At 38.7% G+C, this 25,922-nt stretch overlaps 2 protein-coding genes, 2 long non-coding RNA genes and 1 other non-coding gene across 16 annotated transcripts in view; 4 read left to right on the forward strand and 1 right to left on the reverse strand.

Annotated features, from left to right (window-relative positions):
* Nucleotides 1–917: 917 nt before the first annotated feature.
* On the reverse strand, nucleotides 918–19,428 carry LOC111266015 (uncharacterized). Of its 9 annotated transcripts, none has more exons than XR_015313280.1 (9): nucleotides 19,234–19,428; nucleotides 18,267–18,370; nucleotides 17,837–17,908; nucleotides 17,534–17,669; nucleotides 16,189–16,395; nucleotides 15,833–15,928; nucleotides 5,574–5,630; nucleotides 1,914–2,096; nucleotides 918–1,320 (listed from the first exon to the last, which is right to left on the reverse strand). XR_015313280.1 is itself a non-coding variant. In XM_022843127.1 (8 exons), exons 4-8 carry the CDS (start codon nucleotides 17,660–17,662, stop codon nucleotides 3,288–3,290), a joined length of 555 nt encoding a protein of 184 aa, XP_022698862.1. In that variant the 5' UTR covers nucleotides 17,663–17,669; nucleotides 17,837–17,908; nucleotides 18,267–18,370; nucleotides 18,929–19,224; the 3' UTR covers nucleotides 3,121–3,287. The 9 variants fall into 9 exon arrangements, 1 of the variants encoding a protein (XP_022698862.1); XR_015313278.1 differs by lacking the exon at nucleotides 19,234–19,428 and adding an exon at nucleotides 18,929–19,224; XR_015313279.1 differs by lacking the exon at nucleotides 19,234–19,428 and adding an exon at nucleotides 18,929–19,224 and having other exon boundaries at nucleotides 18,267–18,373.
* Nucleotides 3,360–8,934, forward strand: LOC111266017 (uncharacterized). Its single transcript, XR_002683813.2, has 3 exons — nucleotides 3,360–5,139; nucleotides 5,390–5,632; nucleotides 8,744–8,934. It is a non-coding gene; the product is annotated as an uncharacterized LOC111266017 (long non-coding RNA).
* Nucleotides 19,429–19,588: 160 nt separating the features above from the next.
* Nucleotides 19,589–21,384, forward strand: LOC111266021 (uncharacterized). Its single transcript, XR_002683816.2, has 2 exons — nucleotides 19,589–19,834; nucleotides 21,013–21,384. It is a non-coding gene; the product is annotated as an uncharacterized LOC111266021 (long non-coding RNA).
* Nucleotides 20,101–20,172, forward strand: TRNAA-UGC (transfer RNA alanine (anticodon UGC)). Its single transcript has one exon. It is a non-coding gene; the product is annotated as a tRNA-Ala (tRNA).
* Nucleotides 21,385–23,367: 1,983 nt separating the features above from the next.
* The window catches only part of LOC111266022 (uncharacterized), a 17,385-nt gene continuing 14,830 nt past the window's right edge, over nucleotides 23,368–25,922 (forward strand). For all 4 annotated transcript variants that reach the window (XM_022843135.2, XM_022843136.2, XM_086970757.1 and 1 more), the window contains exon 1: nucleotides 23,368–23,498. In XM_022843135.2, coding sequence (XP_022698870.1) covers nucleotides 23,432–23,498 — 67 coding nt within the window. In that variant the 5' untranslated portion in view covers nucleotides 23,368–23,431. The remainder of the gene's footprint in view (nucleotides 23,499–25,922) is intronic.

The raw sequence follows: 25,922 nt of genomic DNA on the forward strand, positions 1-25,922 counted from the left end.
CGGCTTATTTTTTTATTTCTCTGTTATATAGTTATACCACTAGAACGCTTTTGGTTTTTCCAAAAAGCGAAAAAAACTGCAGCTTCATATAAACCAAATACAGTATATATTCCGTGTGTTACGTTCAAACAATACGGTACGGAAAATATAGAGCAAAGCACAGTCAATAAAGAAAACGATTGGTAATGAAAACCATAAGCCGAACCCGCCGGCTCATGTTTTGCGGTCAGTAGCTTCATGTAATGTTGCTTTAGGCCGTTATTTCTTACCCAATTATGGCGACGAGAATACGCGTGTGATACATCGTCTGTGTTGAAACATTTGCTCACAGTAAGTTTTCTCCAGACGAACAAAATGCTGTCTGCAAAATTGATGGAGATGTACTTTCATTTTGTATGTAGATTTTCATAGGATTCATTAATGATCATTCCAGGATGATAATAATATGCGTAATTGAACTCTATCAGGGAAGGTATAGAATATCTCCAGTTCTGCCCTTGCCTGTTAAATGTCCGCCAGCTTTACCTCTTTCGGATAGTTAGGTTAGGTAATTGGCCACTAGTGAAATAGCAATTAATTCAGCTATAACATTACCTAGGGGGACCTTTTCGAATATCAACGAACGAGAAAGGTAGCCGTTGGCTAGCCGGCATCGTAGCAATAGAACAAGGAGTTGGCCTAATCAACATTATACGCGTGTAGACGAGACGATAGGACTCACTGAGGGAGGAGATGTGTCACGAACTCAATTAGTCTCGTAGCGTTGTCACGGTACGATTTGCACACCAACTGCTTAACCCTCGCCCACCCGCCCCCTGTTTAGGGCATCCAATCGTACTTAAACGCGGAAACTGCACGTCCCAATGAACTATTTGCTACACGACAAGGCATTCCCACACTTTGGTCAAGGTGAGGAAAAAACTAAGATCACTTTTTCTGGGGGGTGGCAACGCCAGATATGTGGTGATGTACGTGTTTATTCGTTGATATATCCGCAAATATCTCACCTTTGTGTTAGCTTTAGACGCTTGTTACCGACCTTTTTGATATAATTTAGAACATCGAGCGGAAGTAGTCATAGGACGTGTTAGTTTCTTAGGTAGAAATCCAGCGGCTCATTCCGCCACTGAGGTCTACTGCGTGTTTCATCCTGTACTAAGCTAAATTGTAGATGATAGCTCAGTATTCTCAGCTCAGCATGATATTAGAACATCGGCATTATGTGTAAGGCCGCTAGAACCATATAGTAAGCATATTCCTTCTCAACCTTGATTTGTATGATCTTCGAGCGGACGTTCTTCACGGAATCGTACCTGTAAACTAATATAAAACAACAACATATAATATTGTAGTATTATTAAAGTACGTGCAAAATGCAAATGACAAACGTGACGTTTTTCGTGCGCATGGAGCGAAAAAAATTGTCGAAGAAGCGTTTAACAGATAAGTGCTGTACTTCACCCGTGTGCGCATTAATATACCAGTGTTATCCCAGCATCACACATGCTTCTGAAGATAGTGACTTGAAAAGCATTCAAGTGCAGGCTGGGAATCAAACTCAGAATCTATTTCGTGCTAGAGAAACACTTTCCCCGTCGCCACACCACGCTTTTCTAGTGTAAAAGTGAGTATCCTAACGCATCTGGTCTTTCGTATGACTTGATGCGCTTGCATAAAGTACTCGAGGGAAGGAAATCCTGATTTCGATGGATTGATCTACCTTGCGAGTCGTTCTCGAAAAATATGGTCATTTATCTGTTTCATATAATCACCGCAGAAATTATATAAACTTCGAGTCGACCTTTAAAACTTGGCTGTTTCTCTACAGTGACGTTGTTTAAGAAAAGCAATTGATCAAAGAAAGTACATCGTACGATTGGCAGTCTGTAGAAGTTTAGAGAACTAGAACTTACCATCGCAGCCTGTTGGACACGCAGACTAGAAGTTGATTCTGCGTTTAGTTCATAGACTTTTCTGCGTTTTTCGAGTCCAAATACCCAGAAACGTCGTCATTTAACCATTAGGTAGATCGGATTCACTCGTTGCCGCCGACAGTAGTAGTCCATCGCTGGCCCGCTAATTTTAACACGCTTGAACTGGTATCAATAATGATCACACGCTTGATTTAGATTATTTTGTAACACATGGTGATAAAGTTCTTATAAATAATTATCTGTGACCACTAAGTAAAAGTGCATAAAGTGACGAAGACGATGAAATTCAATACAACGAATTCAAACGTCTGCTCAAGTATTTGGCGATGAGCAAAATGTTCACAAAATGGTCCTTCGTTTCGAAAAACTGCCACACCTTCGCAAGACATGAAACACCAGGCCATTTTACACTGCGTCATTGTCTGTGATGATTAGAATCGATTGAGTAAAATCCTAATCATTTGTTGTAGCTTTAGATTTTAAACTCGAATTTAGGTTTGCATGACAAGTTGGCCAAACCCCATGATTAACTGCCTTCAGCGATGTTTAAAAGGATCGAGCCTATCTTCGTTCAATGGCGTATAGCGCTTCGTTCACCTCTGTTTGTAGATCAACGATCATTAAAATAACATCAGATATATATATATATATATATATATAATATCACTCCAGGCACGGAGAAACCAAACTGTGGACGTATTGACTAGCTTATTAAGCATCCTGATATAGTTGCCTGCAGTTCTTCTTGCACTACTTCCACGCGTCAATCAATTTCTTATGGTAGCGGAAAGCTGCCCTTTACATCACTAAATTTCCACTGATATTTATAGAATCATCATTTCAAACCAATCGTACAGCTTGCAGTACTTTACAATTTCTTCAAATTACACATCGGGTGTAGATATGTAGGAGAAAAGGGGAACCACACAAGATCCTTGTAAAATCCCCAATAAACAGTGACCCATTGAACTCGGCCTCTCGTTTACTTTGATCCAGATGGGATAGCTACGTAGACGTGCGGCAGAACTGCCATCAGCTTCGAGGTGATATAATTTTTATATTTTAGCCATGGAAGAAGACTCAAACCCACCCTTGCAATTCGCAATGCATGTTAATTGTGTTGAAGTACATATGCTCTTAAAACCGTGTTACTAATCACTTCAGAGAGAAAAATGATGCGCACAAGTGTTGAAAGTACAAAGTTTACTTACAAGCCTTCAGGACTTTATTCACGCATATCACATAAAATGTGTTACGAACTTCTTATCAAGTCTCTGGACGTTGTTTAAGTTTTTGAGAACACTACTAGAATCTTCTATACAATAGAATATGTAGAATACACACATGTGCTATTTAATTATGTTCCATGGCTTTCTTTGACCAGGTGGACGGCCAGTAGTGTCGTGCATTCCCAAGTGCCTAACAGTTTCAAACAAAAGAAAGGGCAGATGGTAAAAACAAAAGGGGCATGCACCCATTCCGCAGCTAAACGGAAGTAGTATGGTTGGAAGAATAAATCTAAGAAACCTTTGTATTTTATTACTGAAATCTTCGCTTACTATCGATAAGTGATGTCGAATGAGCATGTCCAATGCGTAAGGGCGAACACTGCAGAATGCCCTGTAAAATGTGTGTATCATATATGCCTTTATATGTTTTTTCGATTACTAAGGAAATAACAGGTTGGTGACGACATCCAGGTTAGAAACTCTTCCCATGCAGTATATGCGTCTACGACTTCGGTCTGTCCTTTATACCCCTCGACAATCGGCCTTGCTAGGGCTAGGTTTCTGAGGCATTGATAACTCATAAAAGTCTGAAAGATGCACTTGCTTTTCCTTAATTCTCTCTCAAAAACCTTTGCCAAGAGCGCCCTCTGTAATAGCGATAGATAATCTAATAGAGAAAATAGATCCTACCGTGTTGTAGCGGAACCATTGTAGTTGAAAGTATAAAGAATCAATTCGTGTCCTAGTCTTCTTAGGAAACTTAAGATCAATATTTAATTATCAGCACTTATATAAATAAGAGTAAACAACCTTAATACAGACTGTCAATGAATCCTGCTCGAACAGATGTATATGGCCTACATCGTTCTACATTCTATCTTCTAAATACGATAAAAGTTTATTAGCGTTTTTCGTCCTACAAACCATTAATACTACGTGGTACAATGATAATACTAATAATACAATTTACGCAGCTAGAAGCTTCTCATATATATTTTTATGTGAGAGTTACGCATCTACGAAGTAGTTCGTATGGCAAGTTAGGTTTTAAAAAATACAGATCTTAGTAGTAACCTTGAGCTTGTCCTGGCGATAGCTTAAAAAGGATTAGTTTTCTTCAATGTTGTTTTCTGTAGTCAACAAGCCACTTAAAGTATAACGCTGTTTCCATGTTCACTATAGAAGGTAACGTACTTCTATCTAGCGGGGTCGAGACCTAAATTTTAGCATCGGAGTTTCGAATTGTCGAGTCATTGTGAATTTTACGAGTATAATCGTCGTTTTAAATCTGTGAGTGGGCTTTGACGTCATCTGCACCCAAATACGTCTCAACGTAAACCCAGGTATTCTTTACGAGAAAAAAATTTATATTAAAGTATAAAAAGCGCCTCTTGCAAAGCATCGAATATAGTCCTTTTTCTTCACGTGGCTACCCCACCGAACGTTTGCGGTAGAACGTTGTTTCCATTTACTGACTGGGAATAAATTGCTTGCATAGGTCAAAAGGTTTATAAAGAAGTATGTCATAATACGGGCCATTTATTATTTATTTTCTTCAGGCACTTAGTAATCGTAAAGTAAAGAATGTTGGTACGGTTCCGCCTCCTAACGATCATCGATAAATCGAGAAGAAAGCGGACACGTTAATCACGATTTTTATAGAAATAGACCGAAACGATTTTCGAAACAGTGCTGCGCTTCGTTTTCGATATTTTTCAAGGACTTTCCATTTTTGAACAGAGAAAACGTTAATCATTAGAGAGATCAAGGTCTTTCGTCGAGAAAACCATTTCGTAATATTCGAAGAGCTATACCTAAGTTTTGCAAAGTTAAATATTAATATATCTTTATTATTACTAACTAAAGTTTTACGTGTGTATCGATATTATCAAAAAAGAAAAGCTTTGTATACTAGTTTCTATCTAATAGATGCCCGCGTGCAGTAAAAATTACATCAACTTATGTGAAAATACAATGTATAGTTACTGCATTTGTCTGATCTTACGTTAACTTTGATCATTAACTTACCCATAAGCTTGATACTTAGCCTATGGCTGTTGGTCAAACACGGACCATCTATCTTCAAACCGGTGCTCATAATTTTGAACAGTGTCGGCGTCACAGCTAGATAAAGTGTAGTAGCGCATAAAATTCAAGTTTTTCTACTCATTTTAATGCCACTCAAATAGCGCTGTTATTCATTGCGTGTTGTGTTTTTGTTTGCAGCTTCGAAAATGTTGGTGACCGGTTGGCAAGGCGCTGTAATATCGGCTGTATCAATGTTGGCGTTGTTGTTGTTGTTGGTATGCTCGATGGCACCCCCCTGTTCAGGCCAGTTCTTCCCGCCTTTCGGCTCTGTGGGCGCTCCTTATTTGGGTCATGCTTGTTTAGCTGTAGCGGATCCACTTACCTGTACCGCAAGTGGATGTATTTTTGGGACGGACTCAATGGGGTGTGACGTCTGCACCTGTAAGTGAATTTATGACGAATGATTACTATTCGCAGCTGTAGCTTAAACGGTTTTGATAAGCATCCATATTACGTTTTCTGCCCAAAAAATCATTAAGCAGATGAATGAATGCATTGTTGGCAAATGATAATAGCATCATTCTTCACGTTTATAATCGTGCCACTTTTCTTTCAAACGCGCTTAGTTAATGCGACTCTATCAATAGTCTGTTTAATCGCTTAGATTGTCTATGTGATTTATAGGAAACGACTTATCACATCAAGAACGACGAAACATTTTCACATGGGCAGATAGATTCATGTGTATCTTGCTGCTGTGATTTACGTGTTGACTTGCTCTACTCTTCAACTGTGCAAATTTCTACATGAAATTAAAGAGCAATGTTACTCAATATGGTAGTGGTTGATCTACATGTACAGCTGTTACGCTAAGACTTCCATGTTTGCACAAGTCTGCGGCGCTAATCATATATGCTCTACAAGATATCGTTATGATGGATCTATTGGAATGATTTAGGTGATCTCCTGATTGTAAATTATTTATACTCAAACGACTGCGAAATATCTTATCGAAAAAAAAGGGATATAAGAAAAAAATGCGTCATCGACAGGAGGAGGGATACTTGCATTGAAAAGATCTGCCATATATATAACGCATTTGTTGATGCGAATATAGAAATGTTGAAGGTACTAAGCCCTGTATTTATTTTGGTCAACCTCAGGTTCAGTAAAGAAAAAGCTAATAATTTAGCCTTAGAAATGCCGTTTATAGCAAACGTGTCATCTTATACTCACTGGTTAGGTACTTAAAATTTTGTGGCACGAATGACATACTCTAAATCTTGATAGAAATTTCAATGTGTCCAAAAATGGATATGTTTATATTATCTTGTAACATAGCGAGTTTCGAAAACAACGCCTTAAGGCACGCTTAGCCGTCGTTGGACCCCTACCTGCCTTATGTTGGACTTGTGAAAAATTATAAGGCAGTGTCCACCCTGATTTTTCCTACGCTATCAGGCACAGAGTTACAAACGGTAATTAATTCGTGTAACAAGTAGTTATTAGCTGTTCTCAAAGGAGCGAGTAGATAAAAATCTAGTTCAAAGATTTAGGAATAAACGTTTGTAGCATACACGTAAATCTATTATGTTTACAATCATATAATCAGGTAAAATGATCACCATTTTAATAAAAGCTTTAATCATATTTTGTTACATAATCCAAGATGACACACGTATTCACCAGAAGTTATAGGTAAACGCCCACTAAAAAAGTTAAACTAAACAAGACGTGAAATGTTTTTGCAAAAATAGCAGAGTTATGCTTTGTGCAGTGCGTTGCTGTTTTTGAGGTGTAGACATATGGGCCTCCGGTCGGACTTGATCAGTGAGTCTCAAACCACGATGAACAGAAAGCCAGGGCGGGTTTTCCACACGAACAAATCACGTGAATATAATCTTGCTATCAAACATAGGTTAATACTCTAGTGTGGTCACCAAAAATTTAGCGCGGAAAACATCAATCTATGAAAGGTACCTTGGCATATTTGACAACCTTGGCAAATACATTTTGCCCGGAGAGAAGAAGTTGTGTTTAGGAACGTATAATGAGCATCGGCGGCATCGTTTAGGTGGTCCCAAAAAAAGTTTTCGTTAAGATAGTTAAAAACTAATCCAGAGGGCCGGCTCTTGTGAATAAGCATATTGAGTTTCAGTTACCTAGTTTTCTAAAGACAGGATCAGTTGATATACTAGAATAGGATTTCCATCTTAAGTGCATCAGGCCTCGTCTCAGAACGTGGAACTTCCAGACGGAGCTAAAAGCATTGTAGTCGCTTCATTATCGTACGATTTTGGTTAAAGTAGCTAATATTGAGTACGCAGTACAGTTTACTGAGAGCTATTATACGCCTGCAGGCTTGGCCTATTTTACCACAATAGGCACGTCTTCATTTTTCATCGCTAGTGAGTCTCGACGCTGGTGGAGATTTGCCAGCTACTGTTCGATCCTATTTGGATCGATTCTGGACGAAACGCGTCCATAAGTTAGTTCAATTTCCGTGTAAATTAAAAACACCAGCCATTGACCTAGAGTATTACTCTGAGCTATGGCCAAGTTCTACAGTTGGTAATTCAGTTCCTACGATGAGCATTGTGTAGATTATTGGCTCGCTTTTGCTATGACAATCGCTAATTTTAATGTTCTGAAACTAATGTTCAAACAACATTCATTGCTTCGGTTGCCGCTGATTGCTAACAGAGATCAGGGACTCTGTAAAGTTCACTGGGTTCACTTCCATCTCGTGAACTATATTTTTTCTAATAAAAATCTTTCATCTCTTTGTAATGCATTATTGCAAAATACCCCTACGTATCCCTACTTGAAGCCTTTACCAATAAACAAGATTGTAATGAGCGGCTTATTTTGTCTACCTACCCCTTTAACAAATCTACGGCAGACATAGGTTGGGGGGAAAAAAGAAAACATAGCTCGAAAACGTAAAACAATAATGTAGAAGGCAGAATGACCAAGACGGTATTTACAAATAGGCTTGAGTTTCTTAATAGAGTTTACGAAATTGCGCTTTTGCTTCAAATATGCCTTGGTTATCGTCTGTGAACAATATGGGATACATTTAGAAAAATGCACAGTTAATATTGTACATGGACCATCTAGCTTCTAGGAAGCGACGTGCCACATTTTGACTTCGAAGAACATAAAGGCGACTACAGTTTAATTAACAATGGGCTCACCATTTCATGATAGTAGGAAATATTGAAACTCCGTTAACGGTAAGTATATACAAGCTGTTCAGAAACAATGCAGGTTGATAAAGTGCTCGGTTGATATGGAGGCGGACTAAAAGCAATTAAGATAGTCCTGGAAGAAGTAGCTTTGCGGTATAAAAGCCCTTAAAAAACCGTTATTCATTTGCGTATATCTGCAATCCTGCATGCAGATTTTCTATGTTCAGGAATTCTATTAGCTGTACCATATCAGCGTCAGCCTTATAGTCGGTCTACATATAGTCAGCGTTATTAATTATGCAGTGATTTTGTAAACCTGTCAGTCAAAGCATATCTGTCTTTATGATTATTTAAATTTCAGGTCCAGTTGGAGTGCCTATGCCAATGCCAGTGGGAATGCCGATATTCTAACGAAAGAAAAATCTATATACGTATATATACATATACGTATAGAAAGAAACGTATGCGGCCGGTGTGGTTCACGGGCGCCTTATTGCTGAAAAAATTAATGAAAATAAATAGAAATTATATTTGCATAGACAAAGTTTAAAATGTTTTTGACTAGTTCCTCGACCGGCAAAACACAAAGCGGACTTAACCATGTAACATATTTAAAAAACATTCCACGCTTAATGCAGGCGTCATCTAAAGCGTTTGTTTCTTATATATCTGGATTACTTAGTTATTTTAAGTTTCAGAAAAAAATGCGAAGGAGGACGTTTTGCTCGCGTGCTCCGTGCGCCCCAAAACAACTTGAACTTTGGATCCAAAATAGAGCAAGACACAAAGATAATCATTTTGAATACTTACTTTAACCTTAACTTGAAAACTTATTTTAATTTCAGTTTGAAATACCTGTGTATATATTTTAGAGAAAACTCATAGATTTGATTTAAAATCCGTTCAGTGGACACTAACATCTGGCAATATAGCTTGATTAAATTCACAACGTCAATTAGTTGGAAGAACTACTTGCCCCGCAACGGGTCTCACGTTCTTACGAAACGTGGAACTCTTTGCGATTTCCACTAAAGTCATTTGCTAGAACTTGGTTAAATACGAAAACATACAACTCCAAATTTGCATTTAAGTTCACCATTATGCGCGCATATACGAAGAAAACACATCGTTGCCTAAGGATCACAAAGTTGAAATTATTAAAATACATCCCCATTTGTCTTCACACGAATGTAAGTGACAGTCAAACTCATGACGAATCTCAAAGATAAAACGTGAAGTAGATCTTTTTCGTACAAAAAAACTCAACGCACTATCATAGAAATTCAAAATCGCAGCATAAGCTAATATCCTCTTTTACACGAGATTCCCCGTACCCAATATCCAACATTTAATCTCCTTCATTCCATCACACGTATGGTGTAGCATATATGCCCAAGATGACGAAGTATTATTAGAATCGTAAGAGAAACATCAAGGAAGTCACGCAAGTACCACTAGGATTTCTTTCGTGTAGAGATATGTGTTGTTTTTAAGGTGTCTTCGTCCAGTATTTTTACATTCAGTAATAACTCTATTGATAAATTCGGGACCACATATACCCAGCTTTCATCTCGATAATATTCACCAAATATAGCTACAAACTATATGCCTCTAGATGCCAGATATTACCAAGGAGGACCAGGAAGTTCGTAAAACGCGTTATACATTTTGTAGCTGGTTGCAAGTGGGGCGTCAGATGCCGCCATTACAGAAAAAACCTAAGGAAAATTTCTGCGTCGAAAATCACGCAAGCGTTTACGTATATTAAAGATCCTTTTGCTGCAAACATCATTAGCGATTATAAAGGAAAATGCAGTGTTAATTGCGTAATATTAGAGTGAATGTAGCATTATCTTGAGAAAAATTATAAGCTTTTTTAAGCAATCACTCTTTCATGTAACGTTCATGTAAGGAACAGGCGGTTGGTAATGTGCATTATGCTAGCACACATCTGCTCCAAGAAGCGTTAGCTAAAAAAAAGTTAAGTATAATAATGCGAATGCTAAGTATACAATGATTTAATAGGCTTAAATATAGCTATACATAATCTATCTTCACTTGTTTATGTTCTTTATATGTTTCATTATATGTTATATGATAGCTCAAAATTCGATCTGAGCAGAATAGTTTTGGTTTCATTAGGAAACACGATCGCAACATACCTATCAAGAGACATTACCTATATATAAAGATATACATATATATTACATATATATAAAATTTAATTTTCCAAACTGTGATCTATATGTCTGATTTTTTCTCTACGCATCTGTCACAATCAGTGAGTATTGCGATAGTTATGGTACCACATTTACTTCACAGTACACATTGGTTGACACTTTATATTTCCATCGAAAAAGTGCGAAACCTACGTTTTTCTCAGTCAAACCATAGCCATATACATAGCTCATCCGTTTAGATTTCTACCTCTTTACAAAGTAATCAAGGTCTAGCTCATCACGGTCATTTGTTTGAGGACACATTTTATCACTGTCTGTAATCGATATAAATGATAACGCTTCTAATCGATTTCCGTTGAATAGGGTAAGGATCTACTGGATGTTGGGTACTTCACTTCGCGCACTATATATATATATATATAAAATGCTGAAAAAATCTATGACAAGCCTTTTACATATTTAGTTAAATCATTACATATAATATGTATGTAACGCGAATGTGCTCTGAGGAGAGCAACGTACCTACGGCGCAATCTGCAGTTTAAATTTGTTGCGGAACCAAACCCGCCTCATGGCCGGCCTCTGTTACGGATAATACAGCAGAATCTCAGTTTAGCTCAACCAAAAAGGTACGTAGCTTTAAATTGTAGATGATCTTGTTTATATTATTAGTTATTCTTAAAAAAATCACAGCAAACCATTGTACACAATATTAATTGTCATATTTTTTTCAGTAAAATATTAAATGCTTGTAAAGATACAAGCTACAATATATGCAGGGTGCTAGACTTAAAGTGGAATTGGTACTTCGCGGTATCACAGACGCGTTCATCCGAAACCAATACTATTAGAGCTAAGCCGTTTTAAAGAGGACATAAACTAACTAAGAAAGGATTACATGAAGCACCAATAAAACAATGAGCTTCTTCAGTTTCTCCTAATCGATAACGCACCGCATAGCAAATGATTGTATTTTGCAGAAATAAGTTGAATAAACGAACAATTTAGAATAAACAAGGTTTATCGACTGTTAACGTTTCGATTAGATACTTGATTTCATGTGAGTGTGCCTAAGATGTTATCGATTGATGACAAAGATTTCAGGTACACGTAAAGCAGATCACCTTCTCTGACAACCAACCGCTCAGCATCACCACAAATATCGATTCGCAGAAGCGACCGGTCACGATCCAGATGATGTGAAGCTAAATCTCTGACAAAAATTCAGATTCTGATACTTCATACGACCATAATCTTTACGTAAAGGCAATACCATTAGGAAAATAAATTTATCTGTAGACAAATTAAAAGTAATACACTAAAATCAAACAAAAAAGAAATACTCGAAGAATGCAAGGTCAAATGTCTTGTAGCACCGAATCTTACGAACCGATTAATTTAGCTTTGGCTATTTGCTAATCTACGTTTGTTCTATTTAACCACACCGAAAAAATAACCGAAAAGCCTGGATTTGAATCCTTTGGAGAGCGAGACTCCACCAGGTCCCGAGACGACAATGTCGACCCGCTCACTTATACTCTCAAAAAGACAATTGTGAAAGGAGTTTTTTTTTAAAATAAACCTGTGAACCGTTTAGGAAGTGAATTAAGATCGTAGCCAAGGTTAAACGGATGACACTTAGCAAACGCAAAAATACTGTAAAAACATTTGTTTTTTTGTAGTCTTAGAAAAGACTTGGTAAGCAAAGAGTCGATTACACCTTGTGGAGGCTAATTTTCACTTACGTATTTCATGCGTGCAGTGACCTACTACAAGTGACAACTCGTATAGTTTAACAGCTTATAAAAATGATCCCATTTCGGATTCACAGGCGATACTTAGAGGCTTTACACTAGAAGACCTGTACAGCCTTATGTTGAATAAACATATTTTATATAATGTATATAAAAACGTATAATCGAAAGGCAATCGTTAGGAGTTAATGAAGAGTTTACTGACTGTCTGAACCTTTCTCCTTGCAAGAAAACGATTTTTTTAAGAGATAATGCTTACATTGACTAGGTTGACAATGATTGCTGAGGAGAGCTATTTAAAGCAGGCAGAATCAGGAAAGCACTGTTATTAGTATTATTATTATCCTCTCGCTTATCTATTTCGGCAGCTCTTAATGATGATCAATATGGAGCGAACAGCGTACACTAGGCCACAAACGCAACAGAGACCCTGGAAAAATTGGAGATAATTATTATTTAGTAAGCACTATTTCAGTTCGGGATTACATTAAAGGAAGGCTGTGAATAAAAAGGTAACAGTCGATGTCACAGCCTACTTCTATGCTCAGCACAGTAGGTTAACACCTTGAGAAGATGGTAATCACTACTTGAGATATGGGTCTATATACATTTTCAAATGTGTCCCGTTTTCTTCGGACAGGCTATTTTCACTATAACGAGTTGTTAGCAAATCTGATCTACACACAGAAGCTCAAAAGCAACAAAAAACCCATTACTATATATATATATATATATATATATATATATATATATTGAAAACTGAAGCAAACATTAAGTAAAACTTAGTTGAATTGTCTGCTAAACTCTTAACTTAAAACTCGATGTTAGATTATGTCAAAATATTGTCTATAAAAATCGACAGGATAAATGTTTTCAAAAAGATATAACTGCCAACAATATTCCTTCCATGGAGCTTTCTTATAATAAGACAAACTGGACATGTAAACTTTCTACCGGTAACTGAAATAATTAGAGGTTACCTCTGCTGTCTACTTGAAACGCTGCCCCAATTGATATAGCCATGCAATATAGATTTTTTCGCAGACAACGACCTGCAACAAAGGACTATTGTTGTTACAGGCTGAACGAAGTAACATGTACTACTAGCGAATTAACCCCTCAATCATTTGATCTTTAAAAATGTATAAGGGATTAATTACTAAATAAGGATGATCAAAGAAAAAAATACCGTTTTAAAAATTACGCGTCTCCAAAATGGCGAATACTCCTGTAGGATACATAGGCAACATACTGCAGTACTCAGATCTTTAAAAATAAATCCGAGTTATAATGCTTCGTAGGGCTGTTCCGATATCGCAGACGTCGCATTTTACGATTTGCTTTTAGCATCCATGTGAGCACCCTTAAACATTCAAGTGGAGGCAATGCATCTCACACAATAGTCGTTCAGCAGCAACGACGAAAGCTTGAAAAACTATTCAATATAATTAGCGTAAGATACGTAAACTATAAGAGGCACCAAAGGAGGTGAAGCTCGCCTGTAAAAGAATTGACCTTTTCAAACGCAATGCTTTAAGAGCTATTCCTCGAAGTAACTCGAGAATACACAGGTGTGGAAAACGTGCCCTGGGATGGTAGGAGAAAGAGATGGAAATAATAGAAAAGTATAGCAAATGGGCTTATACTTCTTTCAGGCACTACACTAGTTGAAGACGGGCAAAAGCTGGGGAGAGAAAGGAATCAGGGAACGGAAGATATAGCAAAGTGGAACATATTCACGTGACAGAATAGAACCCATTATTATATAATATGAATACAGAATAGACTGACAACATAGAATCAGGCACGAAAACGTACTGCATAGTCTCTTAAGACTCGCACCAGCTTCAAATTGCACCTGCATCTGTCACAAATAACAGACGGGCAAAAAAGGACATGAAAAAGATAAATATCGAACACCTAGCTAGTTAAGAATATTGCTACGTCAAACTAACTGATTCAATGAAGGAGTTGAAAAAACAATACAGCAGTATGCAAAGACAATTCGAAGTTGAGTTAGTTCACGAGGTTAGAGACGGGGTTTTACAGACTAGAGAAAGAAAACTCCAAACAAGAAGCGGTGGATATGTAAATTTAGCAGAAAAACCACTACTTCTAGTAGCATTTATTATTAGACTATAAAATTAGATAAGCCCTGTAGGCGCACGAAGACAATCACAGCAGAGAAAAACAAGCTGAAGAAAAACTTAGACGAGGCTCCTATGACTTCTCCCTTCAGCACTCAGAAACTTACCGCCTGTACCAGATACTGTAGTCAATGAGACAGTGGACGACAAGCAAAACTTAGGGGGAAGAAGTTTTCTGAAAATAAATTTTTCACAAAAGACCAAGACCATGCTGATCGCAAATGGCTGAGAAAAATATCTTCCTCTTACAATGCAGTATCCCTCTGCAATAGTTGTGATAAGCCTATTGATAGGATTGTTAACTAGCAGCGAAACGACGCTGTTGAAGTAATGCAAGATGGAGCTCATTGCTCACCCGGTTAAATGTCAACGACGATTGGGTCCTCAATGCTAGACGTAGTGGTTGCTAAAAAATCTGCCGTTAGGTTCTTGCACATCTTTGAAGAAGTTACGAAAAAAAGCAAAGAAGGAGGAGCGCTAGATACACACATCCGGAAAAAATTGACGGTGTATCATTAAGACACATGGTTAAAACCTGTTCGCGGCTGATCGATTACCACACCTAGGTCATGGTCAGAATAGGGGCAAAACCACGCACAAAAAGCAACAGAGGAAAAAAGGAAAAGCCTGCACAGAAATCAGTCAGCGTAAGAGTCAAGTACGACTTTACGCCCAAGGCCACTTTCAAGGCCACCAGAGATCATTTTAAATCACGTTAGGCGGACATACGTTGGGTCCGGTCGCAGGATTCAGGGTGGAGACGAGCCTAGCCGTGAGACTCCGTTTGAGGAGATTATCCGTGATAGAACAAACACGGAGGTCTCTGTTCGGAATGCAGTTGGTCACTTTGCGGCAGTCATCCTGCGCGATTTGAAATAAAAATGACTGCATCTAAACCGAATATCCGAAAATAGAAAACAAGCGTGCTTCGTACTATTAGTTGACTGACCCTTTTTCATGCCTGCAGTAATATCCAGGATTGAATAGAAGTTCTAGATGGCAATAAAGAAAATGGAAATGACGCATCTGCGGAGCATATATGACCTTTTCTGAGCGTCATGCATGCAGAAGATTAGGCAGAGATACGCCTTATTTACGAATGAATATCTGGTTTTGTTAATTCAAAAATTTCACAAACTACGAAACGGTAGGATGTGACATTAATCAATAGTTTCTACAGCTTTAACTATAACAGGTATCGATTGTTCAATTAGCTGGTCAGCTGCTGCAGTCACTTCAGTTTGCAAATGTTTTTTTTTTTGTACTTGCAAATTTAAGCTTCGTATACCCAAAAGCGACAATATGTAACGCTCCTAATAGTACAATCTAAAAGATTTAGTAGGAGTAGGTGCCTTTTTGGTTAACTTACTCCAAGCGCATAGTCGATACTGTTTTCTGCCTCCACGAAAAAGGCTACCGAGGCGCAGGTGCTAAAGATAGCCCCAGAGGTTGCCGCCATTAGGTACTGAAAAATATACAGCACGGACCTTAACGTCAAATTACTAATAACACATCAATGGCTAAGAACAGGTGCTATACTGACGCAGAGTTATCATAAATCAAAGCCATTTATTCATTTACGAAACGAGAAATGGCACTATGGAATCAACATAATAATAAAAGTTATTAAATTGACTTGCACCTAAATTGGTACTCATTGTTCGTTTAGAGGTCCCAAGGATCTATGCTAGCTTACTCTTATAGTAGACAGAAAACGTTACTTACAAAAAGCGATGACTGAAGGCTTTCGGCATCAAAATTAGACAGTGTAGCTCCTGCAACGATAAGTAAGTCAACATAGAAAAGGCAGAACATCGAGGCAATTACAAATATGGGTGTTGGCTTGGGAGCCACGTAGACGGTTAGTTCAGTAAGCGTGTAAATATGAGTCCGCGAGCTGACGGCTGTCACGAACGCACAAAGCGAACACACCTGTCATCGACGCGCATATTACACGAACAAGACAGAGGACACAGAAATGCGATACAAATTAGTCAACGTAAGGGATTTTTATACTTTATTTGAGTAGCATTCATGCTATCCATCCGCTACCTTAAAGAAAAGATAGAAATTTTGTCTAGTTTGCAAAATGGAATTAGCTTCAATGGAAGCTTCAAGACGGGTGTGGAATACGTGTTTTATGAATTTCGTCTGCATTTCGTCTTAATTAAGCTTGGATCGGACTTGATATATTTCTTTTTGATATGGATGATCTCATGAAGGAACAACGGCTAGTTTACACAAACATGCACACGTGTAAAACGTATTTCAACCAACAACAGATTATGACCTTATTATTTACATATATCAATAAAGATTCTAAATATGGCAGCATCTGCAGCAAACCTGCATAGAAAAACAGGTGATTTGAATACTGGATAGGTGACCCAAACGATATTACCTTTAATGATTTCGAAAAGGATTTAGCCTTTACTGATTAATAATTAACATGTACGAGTGTCTTCTTGTTTCCAAAACAGTCTATCTATAAACTCATGATCGCCATTTGTATCCAGCAGTGTTACCCAAAATGTGCGATGTTATTACTTTTCGATTAATTTACTCGTTTCAAGAGCGATGTGGCTAAAACCTTGGCGAAGTACAGTATCACATCGCACGTGTCCTTATAATTGCTTATTTGAAGCTGTTCTTTCAAATTTCAATGAAACTGTAGCGTGAGCCACATAAAAAAATATTACTTAATGAAATATCGTCTAGATATCGACTTCTAGAAAATCAATTCTCATCACCTGTACTAACGAATTGTAATGTCTACGTAACATTCTTTACTTTATCATCGATGTGCCATTGGTAAAACGCCAAACATATCCTATCGGTACGTGCCTATGTATCACGGCCTAGCATAGAGGCTTTACTTGAAGTACTTACACAAAATATAAATAGATAAACAAATCATATCCGAATCCCCGAGTGGAAAAACTCAAATTAAAATTTTTATGCCTTACACGCTATGCGACCTTAATTCACAGCATGGTTTGTTTACGTAAATAAGTATAAATTAATGCCAGCAGTGTATAATTAATAAATACATATAGGTAAGTAGACGTACGAGTTGAATCATCGTATGGATGCCGTCAAACGAGGACGCGTACGCCAACGAAAGACCCAACTCCATGGGAGAATTTTTAGGCATTTCGGGAACGAAGCGGACGCCATACGGACGGGTTGGAGATGCCATTTTGCCTCTGTTTGCAATAGATGTAAATGATTCAGTTATCTTCGTTAATGTATTTGAAACAATCGTTCCGAACATCTATCGTTTCGAATGTGATACATTTTAATACAATTAAACTAGAGTCTAGATTCTCGCATTATCGGCTATAAAGGTGAACGATCTGTAAAAGACACATACGATTGAGTCGTTTAGTGATCGAATGAAACGTCTGTGTAATGAACACACTCCGTCCCGGAAATACTCTGGCATCTGTAAACCAAATACGCGAGTTCATTTCACGTTGGGCTTATCTAAGATTATAATATTTGTCGCCAATTAACTGTTTTCAATAAATAATACCAGCGCAGCATAGTGATTCGTACTTGAGGACATTTTTCCTACGATACAAGATGCTTACGTATCGTACTTAATATTTGAGCAAGTAAAACCTGAACAATACCATAATATTACGAATAAACTAGGTACTTTCTAAGGATATATTTTGCTAAGGTGCTTCATAACTCATTTCGAATCTTTTTGTTTCGCTCCATAAAGCTTTATTTAGAGGAAAAATAGAATAAATAATCTTTACGAAAAACGAATATGCAGCATGAACAGTTCACTTTACCTATTAACTAATCTTTTCGAGCGACTGGACCGACGGAACTTGCGACTGATACCGTACGGCAGTTAGCATTACTGGTTGTTCCGGAATCTGAATCAGTTTAGAAGCTGCTTGAAAATAGAAGCGAGGTTTTGAAGATGTCAAAAAAAGAGTCTGTATCAATCAATGTGAATGTGCGTAACTAAGTAAATTCTGCAAGTCCTTACACAGGACCAACATTTTTTCTTATAAAGATTTATCCGAGTGCAAACTTATGATATGCGCTTTTATCTACAAAGCCAATGTTACACAAGCGCTACGTCGTAGACTGCACAACGTAAAAAAATTGTGTCCAATTATTCATTAAGGATAATTAAACACATTTTGAAAAACCTCACGCGAATCGAACCAGTCGATTATATTTTCATGACAGCGGATTAAGTGGTGATTTTTACGGGACAAAGAAGTATATTTCTCATTGAAATATTCATGCACATTATATATGGGCACTTTGATTATATACATGGACTCGAAGGCGCTGGCGTTAGCTACACATCCATAATATTGCGTGCGGGTCGTGGAATCCCGATTTGCTTGTATAGCATCACAATGCCGAGTTATTAAATCAAGGCGAATTTGTTATTAAAGAAAAAATAGAAAACATTATTTTGTCTTTCCGTAGCTACCTAGTTTTATAGCGAGGGCTCAACAAAGCAGAACTTATGGATTTATGACAGGTTTAACATCAGAAGAAGATGTCACAAGCAACTTCGAACTTCAGCTTGAGAAAAACTGTAGAACGCCACTCATTGGTCACTGCACGCTTAACACATTATCGCTCGGAGGCGCTCCGGGTATCCGACAGACGCCAGCATTTCGACTATGTGAAACAAGTGGCGACACTGCATCGTTCAGCAGCTTAAGATTCTATTTAGCCTAGATACGATAGAAACCGCACGCGCGCCTACACAGGCCAGTTAATGATTGTTACCGCCAGTGCTGTCCTCTTGGTTGCTGGAGCCGTGCAGATGTCTCCTCGCCCAGCGCCTCCTCGCAGAGATCAGCAGCAGCCGCTTTAGCCGTCTAGTTAAAAGATCAATATGTCCACAACGTACGTGTTACCTTGTAGCTTTGCACGGCCAATCTGATTGCACTGCAATTATAGTACAATCAGATTAGCAGAAAGCGCTTGTGGGATTTTGACCTGAAACTTACGAAAAATTGAAGTTTTTATAAGTTTTTATCGCGAAATTCATTTGTTACAACTACGACTGGCGCTGTTATTGTTATTGCTAGATTAGAGCAGAGCACTGCGCTCGCCCTCTCCACTCGCAGCTGTGATTGTTCATGGGGGCGGCCTAGAATAATCAACAACGGTGCGACACAAAAAAAATTGTAACGGCAAAATCTGTGCGTTTTTTTATCATTACGCAGCAGAAGTTTATGGACGGCAATTTTATCGTACATCTTCTTAAAGTCATATAGTAATACTGTGTGGCCTCTTGAAAACATGTCGGGATATTATGAAGTTGTTTGAGGCGTAACGTACATGAACGCTTGTTGTATACTATTATACGTACAACTGATGCAAGGTGCGAATGTCAGGAAGAGAGTTTCGGTATTTTTTTTTTGTTGCTGCTACTGCTGTCGCAACTATGACTACAATCATTTGTAATAAGCAGAAGTACCTCCAACAATACGAGAGAAGCAGTTTCTGCAATTGAGCTTGTTATCAGTTGGCAAGCTTGCTTCCTATATCCGGCTTTACTATTCGAATATAGAAATGAATATTGATTTGATACATTTTGCTACAATTTTAAATAAGCTAACAGATTTTGCCCGAATATGTGCAACTCAAGGGGATGTAGCTCAGTGGTAGAGCGTTCGCTTTGCATGTGAAAGGCCCCGGGTTCAATCCCCGGCATCTCCAGTATTTTGGACGAATGTTTCATTATACATTTTTATTTTATTTAGCTCTAAATCAATAAAACGCTATAAATTAGATAACTCCCATTATGATAAAATCTATATAATTACCTTTTGCATATATGTATATGCATATATATCTAATTCAGCAAAAAAGAAGACACACATATCTTCAGTCATATTGAAAAATAATATAATTTAGTATTGTTTAAAAAGAGGTCAAAGTTTTTTCTGCGTTCACCTACATTGGACAAATTTTTATGCGCAAAAATTATATAGATAAGTATGGGCTGAAAGCCCGAAATCAACGCAGTGCCTTGCTGCTTATGTGTACGTTTCGCGCTGATTGAAAGCCAAAATTTTACAGATTGTTCAAACAATAAATGTAATCCTCGATCGTATTCATATAGAAACTTCCATATTACCGTTCGATTTTAAAACTAGTTTGTGTTTTTTAAAGATAAATAAAGACACCAACTAAAATTTAGTTAGAGACTAGGTGCTTGAGCTTTTTGCCTAAGGATTCAGATTTTTGGGTACGACCGGTAAAAAGTCGAGCATCTGCCATTAGTAAGAACAGGCTCGGTATTCGGCTGTTTCAACAAACTAATATTTATTTCCCAGCATACATATAATTCAACATGATTTTCTAAAATACTGAAAACATACCTAGTACTTCAGTAATCATACATAGTCTGAAAATGCACCGTAAATAAGTGTCAAAATGTAGCGAAGCGAGATGAGTCAATTCAGAAGACTACCACGTAGACAAATACGTTTTATTTTCAAATGTTGCTGATTGCTTGAATAAGAGGTCTTATCTGCTTTGGATTTGTGATTTCAGGAATGATAGCAAATTTCTATGGATGGGTTTACATGTATATCCCTTCTACCGCCTCTTCTCGCTTGTGTAGAACCTGAGAAAGGGGTGCTTCAATCCGGATTCGAGGTTTGTACAGTTGATACCTTGACAGTTTGTCAGTGTCGTGCAAGACCATAGACACCGCTCGCCGATGCAGTCTTGGAAAACTTTGTTGACTTCTTGTTGTAGTCTCATTGTAGCGATATGCTTTTTTATATTTAGATACATAAAGAATGTTTGTTCTTTTTACTTACGCAGACATCGATGGCCGGCGCATTCACCAGTATATAAATGATGCAGGTCATTTAAGACGACGAAATAAAGGCACTTGCTTGAAAAAATACTTCGTGTAAATTAATGTGTTTTATATTTAATTGAGCTAATATTATCCTTAATGTGGGCTAGGGCATCAAAAGTCCATCTAATCCAACTATTTCAGTGAAATCAAATTTTAATGAAAATGAAAAGAGTCGTAATGAAATGCAGCGCGCTTAGAAATTTGTGAGGCATAATGATGATAACCAAATAAGTTTACCCAATGCAATTCAAAGAAAACGTGAGCAGCTCTCTCGAATATGGCTGCCATAGATAAAACAAACAGATGAGTCGAAAAGGTTTAAGTGGCTCTTGGGGTTCCATATTCCAGGTGAAGCGAAATTTCTTGACCATTCAAAACTTTTTTGACAGATATATATATATATATATATATATATATATATATATAGAACGGGATGTAATCACTTAGACCTCCGTAGTATATTAACATTATCACTTTCGTGCCATGAACTCTACTATATGCGATGTTTATGCGAGTCGTTTATTTACAATGGGAATTAGCTTCAGAACAAGCCTACCAGAATACTGCATTATGCTGCTGTTTGTTAGCGTTTCTCAAGGGTAATTGCTGCTAATTGTGGATGGTGGAACGTGGTAAAGTAGAAAAGAATAAGATTTAATTAAGGAGAGTATTGCACTTAGTAAAGCCAGAGATCGAATTTTGACATCCGACTTGCTTGGTAGTAATATGGCTCACATGGCGGCAAAAGCATCGTTGCTGGATATTGATGACAATCCGTAGATTTTTACTACCCCTGTTCACAGTAAGTCACAGTTTGTTGTTTGCAATAAGCTTAATGATGGCATTGCTCGACAAAGACTTGTTTCCTAAAACTTTTGGACCATATTTCATACGTGTATCGCTAACTGTATGCGCGACATTACGCACCAGCTCAAAACTAGATTACCTTCAGTCTAGTAGCAAATATGCTTTAAAGTTTTTTGTTCGCGTAATTTGTATGTTATTTTTAAGATATAACGAATAGCTTAAGTCAAAACAGGCAACATTTTATACAACAGTCTAAGAACTGTTTCCAACAAATACCGTTTCTCTATGATGAAATATTTTCGTGAAACGGAGTACGAACAAAGTATCGGGTATATTGTGCTAGGCCCCTTAGCTCGAGCTTGCAGCTTCCTTGGGAGTAACATATCCCAATCCCGTACAGCAGACGGGCAGGGAGTTTTGGCCCGGGTACCCCTTATAAAAGGTGATTCCAGAGACTATCCCCAATGTGGCTCGGGAGCTGCCGGGGATAGTCCCTGGTAATTTGCTGCTGCTACTACTGCCGTCACTAGCAAACCCTAGCTGCTGCTGCTGCTGCTGCTGCAGCCGTTACTGCCAGCGATGCTCCTTCTTTTTCAGCTGCTGTGGCTTTAGCTTACTTCTATACGCGTTTCCTGCTGCCGCTGCCGCCGCTGCTCTGCTGCTATAGCGGTAACGGCAATGGCGGCCCTAGCGGCGTCTATAGGGAGTTTCCCCTCCCTCTCTTCCGAGGGGTTAGTCATCCCAAGCCCGACGTCCCTGGTCCTCCCTGGACTGGGCTGGGACAGCTGCTGGCTGTTGGCTGCTGCAGGCTGTTGGAGGATGGCTGCTGAGAAGGCCAGCTAAGGTTGACGGGGCACCCAGCTCCCCCTCTCTCGGCCTCCTTATAATTGGCGTCCCCTTCGCTCCCCCTCAACCCTCCCACTGACAGCATAACTCGCCACTACCCCCAAACATAAGTCGCCAACCTGTACATTCGCAAACCAGTTTTATTCATTTTGTGTTACATTTTACTATTTACGACCATTGGTGCTGTATTATCCTTAAGAGTTATTACTTGCGAAATCGTTTTTGTTGAAAAATTATACATTTTTTTTATTTTCTAGAATAATAGGCTCGCTGCGAAGATTTAGGATTCGCGCCAAATCATTATTCAAAAAAGCCCGCGTAGCGGGCTAGATGACGCAGACAACCCGCCGCCACTGGCGAGTTTCCCGCCATAGTGAGCTGTCCGGGGGTGCGGGCTTGGCTGGGGGAGCGGTGGACTCGGAGTGTGGGGGTCGAGTGAGTAGGGCTACGATGGGCTCCACGGAAGATCAGCTCGTGAGTACGTCCGCCTTCGTTATGGCGCCGTCGGCCTTTCCAGGTAGGTGTCGTTAGTGAATACGCAACGCGCGCGACGCGTCGCTTGTTGTTTGGGCGGCTACCGGCGCGAATAGGGGCTTCCCCTCGAAGGGGTGCCCCCCTAGGCCTAGCGCCCCTGAGTGCTATGCTACCAGCAGTGTACAGCCGGTTGCTCAGCTATAGTCATATAGCCCTATGAGTGTTTTGCTTTCGCTATACTTAGCAGTATTCCCGTTTACATTTTGACCGTTATCGACGTTCTCCGGCCTCATTCGATGTCGGCTAGCCTAGTCAGCTGATGGCGAAGTTCAGTCGACCACAGTCGGGCAGCTGAGACGACAACGGGTCGGGGTTTTGTGGGGACTCTGCGTGGGGTGTGACCCAGTCGGGGTCGGCTTCGGGGGTCGCCCCCGAGTTACATCGAGGGAACCGGCTGGTACCCCGCATTCGCCGCCCCTGCATAGCCATGCGGGCTCGATGCCGACCGGCGGAGACTTACGTGTGCTTGCAAGATGCTTGCAAGCCGAGCAACGCACGGCTTGATGGCAGTTGCGATGAACATCATCTGACAGCCATGGCAAACCGCCACCCGTGTTGCCTGCCTATCTACCTGCCCAGCGTAATGGTTGCCTTGGAGGGAAGGTGGCGTCGGGTGGAGCCGTACCACCCTGGCAAGTAACGCTTACCAGCTTTACAGTTTAGACACTGGCTGACTAACATGCTAGTTTCACCCTGACCAGACGTCTTGAAGTCGTTTCCCGTTTAACGGCAGCCGCTCGAATGGCCGGTTCGAAAGGTCTCTATGAAATACTGGCTATATTGTTTTAGTAGATACTAAATATAGGTAGCTGTATGTATATACTTGGTGCGACTAAGAACTCATTTTAAAGCTATCCTGTCATCTGCTCCATGAAAAAACACAATTTCTACATGATATATGAGCGGCCGAGGAACAGTGCAGCGATCTTCATGTAATCCCGCCATTGATAGATAATTTCCACATCAGGCTTGTACTAAAAAATGACTGACTGTGTATGTGTCCATTCATTTTTTCTTCGTTACGTTTTTTCCAGCGATTCGTTTAATGCTAAACGTTGTTTGTACATGTTACCCCAAGCGTTGTTTCACACACTCTGTGTCATATATGTATACCTGTGTGTGTATATGATTTATACGTATTCAGTCTGATTTCCGACTTTCTTTCCTTTGCAAAATCTTAAACAACAAACGTATCCGTTTTAGTATAGCTCAGGTTTCTAGCGAATTGGTATAGATTTAATAAGATAGAAAAAGCCCTACGATGCTTGAATCTCTGTATGATGTCGAAATTTCTGCAGTAATCCAGCGAGTCGGCTAATCAAACAGGCAGAAATTGGTCATTTAATTTTACGTATGTGATATATAGTAAACATTTTATGCCGGCGCGCAATATTCATCTAGATCAATGTATTTCAGTTTATATTTGTAGTAATTTGATCTTGATCACGAAATAATGAGCATTAGTTAAAAATACTTATAATCATTTTGGATGACAGTTGTATAAATAGCCAGACATTCTCATTGCACTTAAAGATATAATAATTTAATTTAAAATAAGCAGGAGGAGCCTGTTTAAATTGGGCCGATATATTGTGTTGCCGTAATATACTGACCGTTTTTAAGCCAAAATTAAACAATTGTTCTACCACATAAAATAATATTACTAAACTAAGTATGTGCCATTTTAATCAATGACCTTCTGCGATTTTTCTGATGGTACCATAATCCCATCACTAAAAAGCTTTTATGATTTTATGACAAAAAACTATTATGATTTTTGCATCCTTCTTTTGAAACTAAATTAACACTATTTAGGGACTTCTGTAAAGACCAGTACAGATGATAATTTAGTGATGCAGAATCCAGGTCTAGTCTGCGCTATACGGTGAACGTAATGAAACTACCATTCAAGTTCTCTCTATGTTTGCAAGGTAGATAGAGGTATATGTAGTTTGGAATTGTCATGGTGGAAGACTAGGTCTTTTCTGTTTACTAGCTTCGGTCAAATCGATGACCAGTTAATTGTTGACAGCAAAAATACGAATCAATCGTTTTGCCAGGTGACAACAGCTCATAATGCTCGATTTGTTTCCAATTTTACTAAACGTAAATTATCACCTTCTTTCGCTTCAGTCTAGGCTTTATAACAGGTCGTAAAGTACATAGCTTTTTATTTTTTATTTACATATTATTGTTGTGTGTAACCTGTTTTTTTATTACCTGTGATCAACCGCTTTAGAAATAATTCAGCTTCGTAGCGCTGAGTTTCGAAAATAGAAACACGATCAAGTAAATTCTTTCGCGCCAATCCATGCGACCGAACCTTCCTTTTGTAGCCAGCTTCCTTAGAGTGATTTAAAGCTATTCAGTGATGAATGCCTAGCTCGTTGGTAATGTCAGCCATCGA

This window comes from Varroa jacobsoni, unplaced genomic scaffold, assembly GCF_002532875.2.
Source record: "Varroa jacobsoni isolate VJ856 unplaced genomic scaffold, vjacob_1.0 scaffold_1042, whole genome shotgun sequence".
Taxonomy (NCBI): Eukaryota; Metazoa; Arthropoda; class Arachnida; order Mesostigmata; family Varroidae; genus Varroa; species Varroa jacobsoni.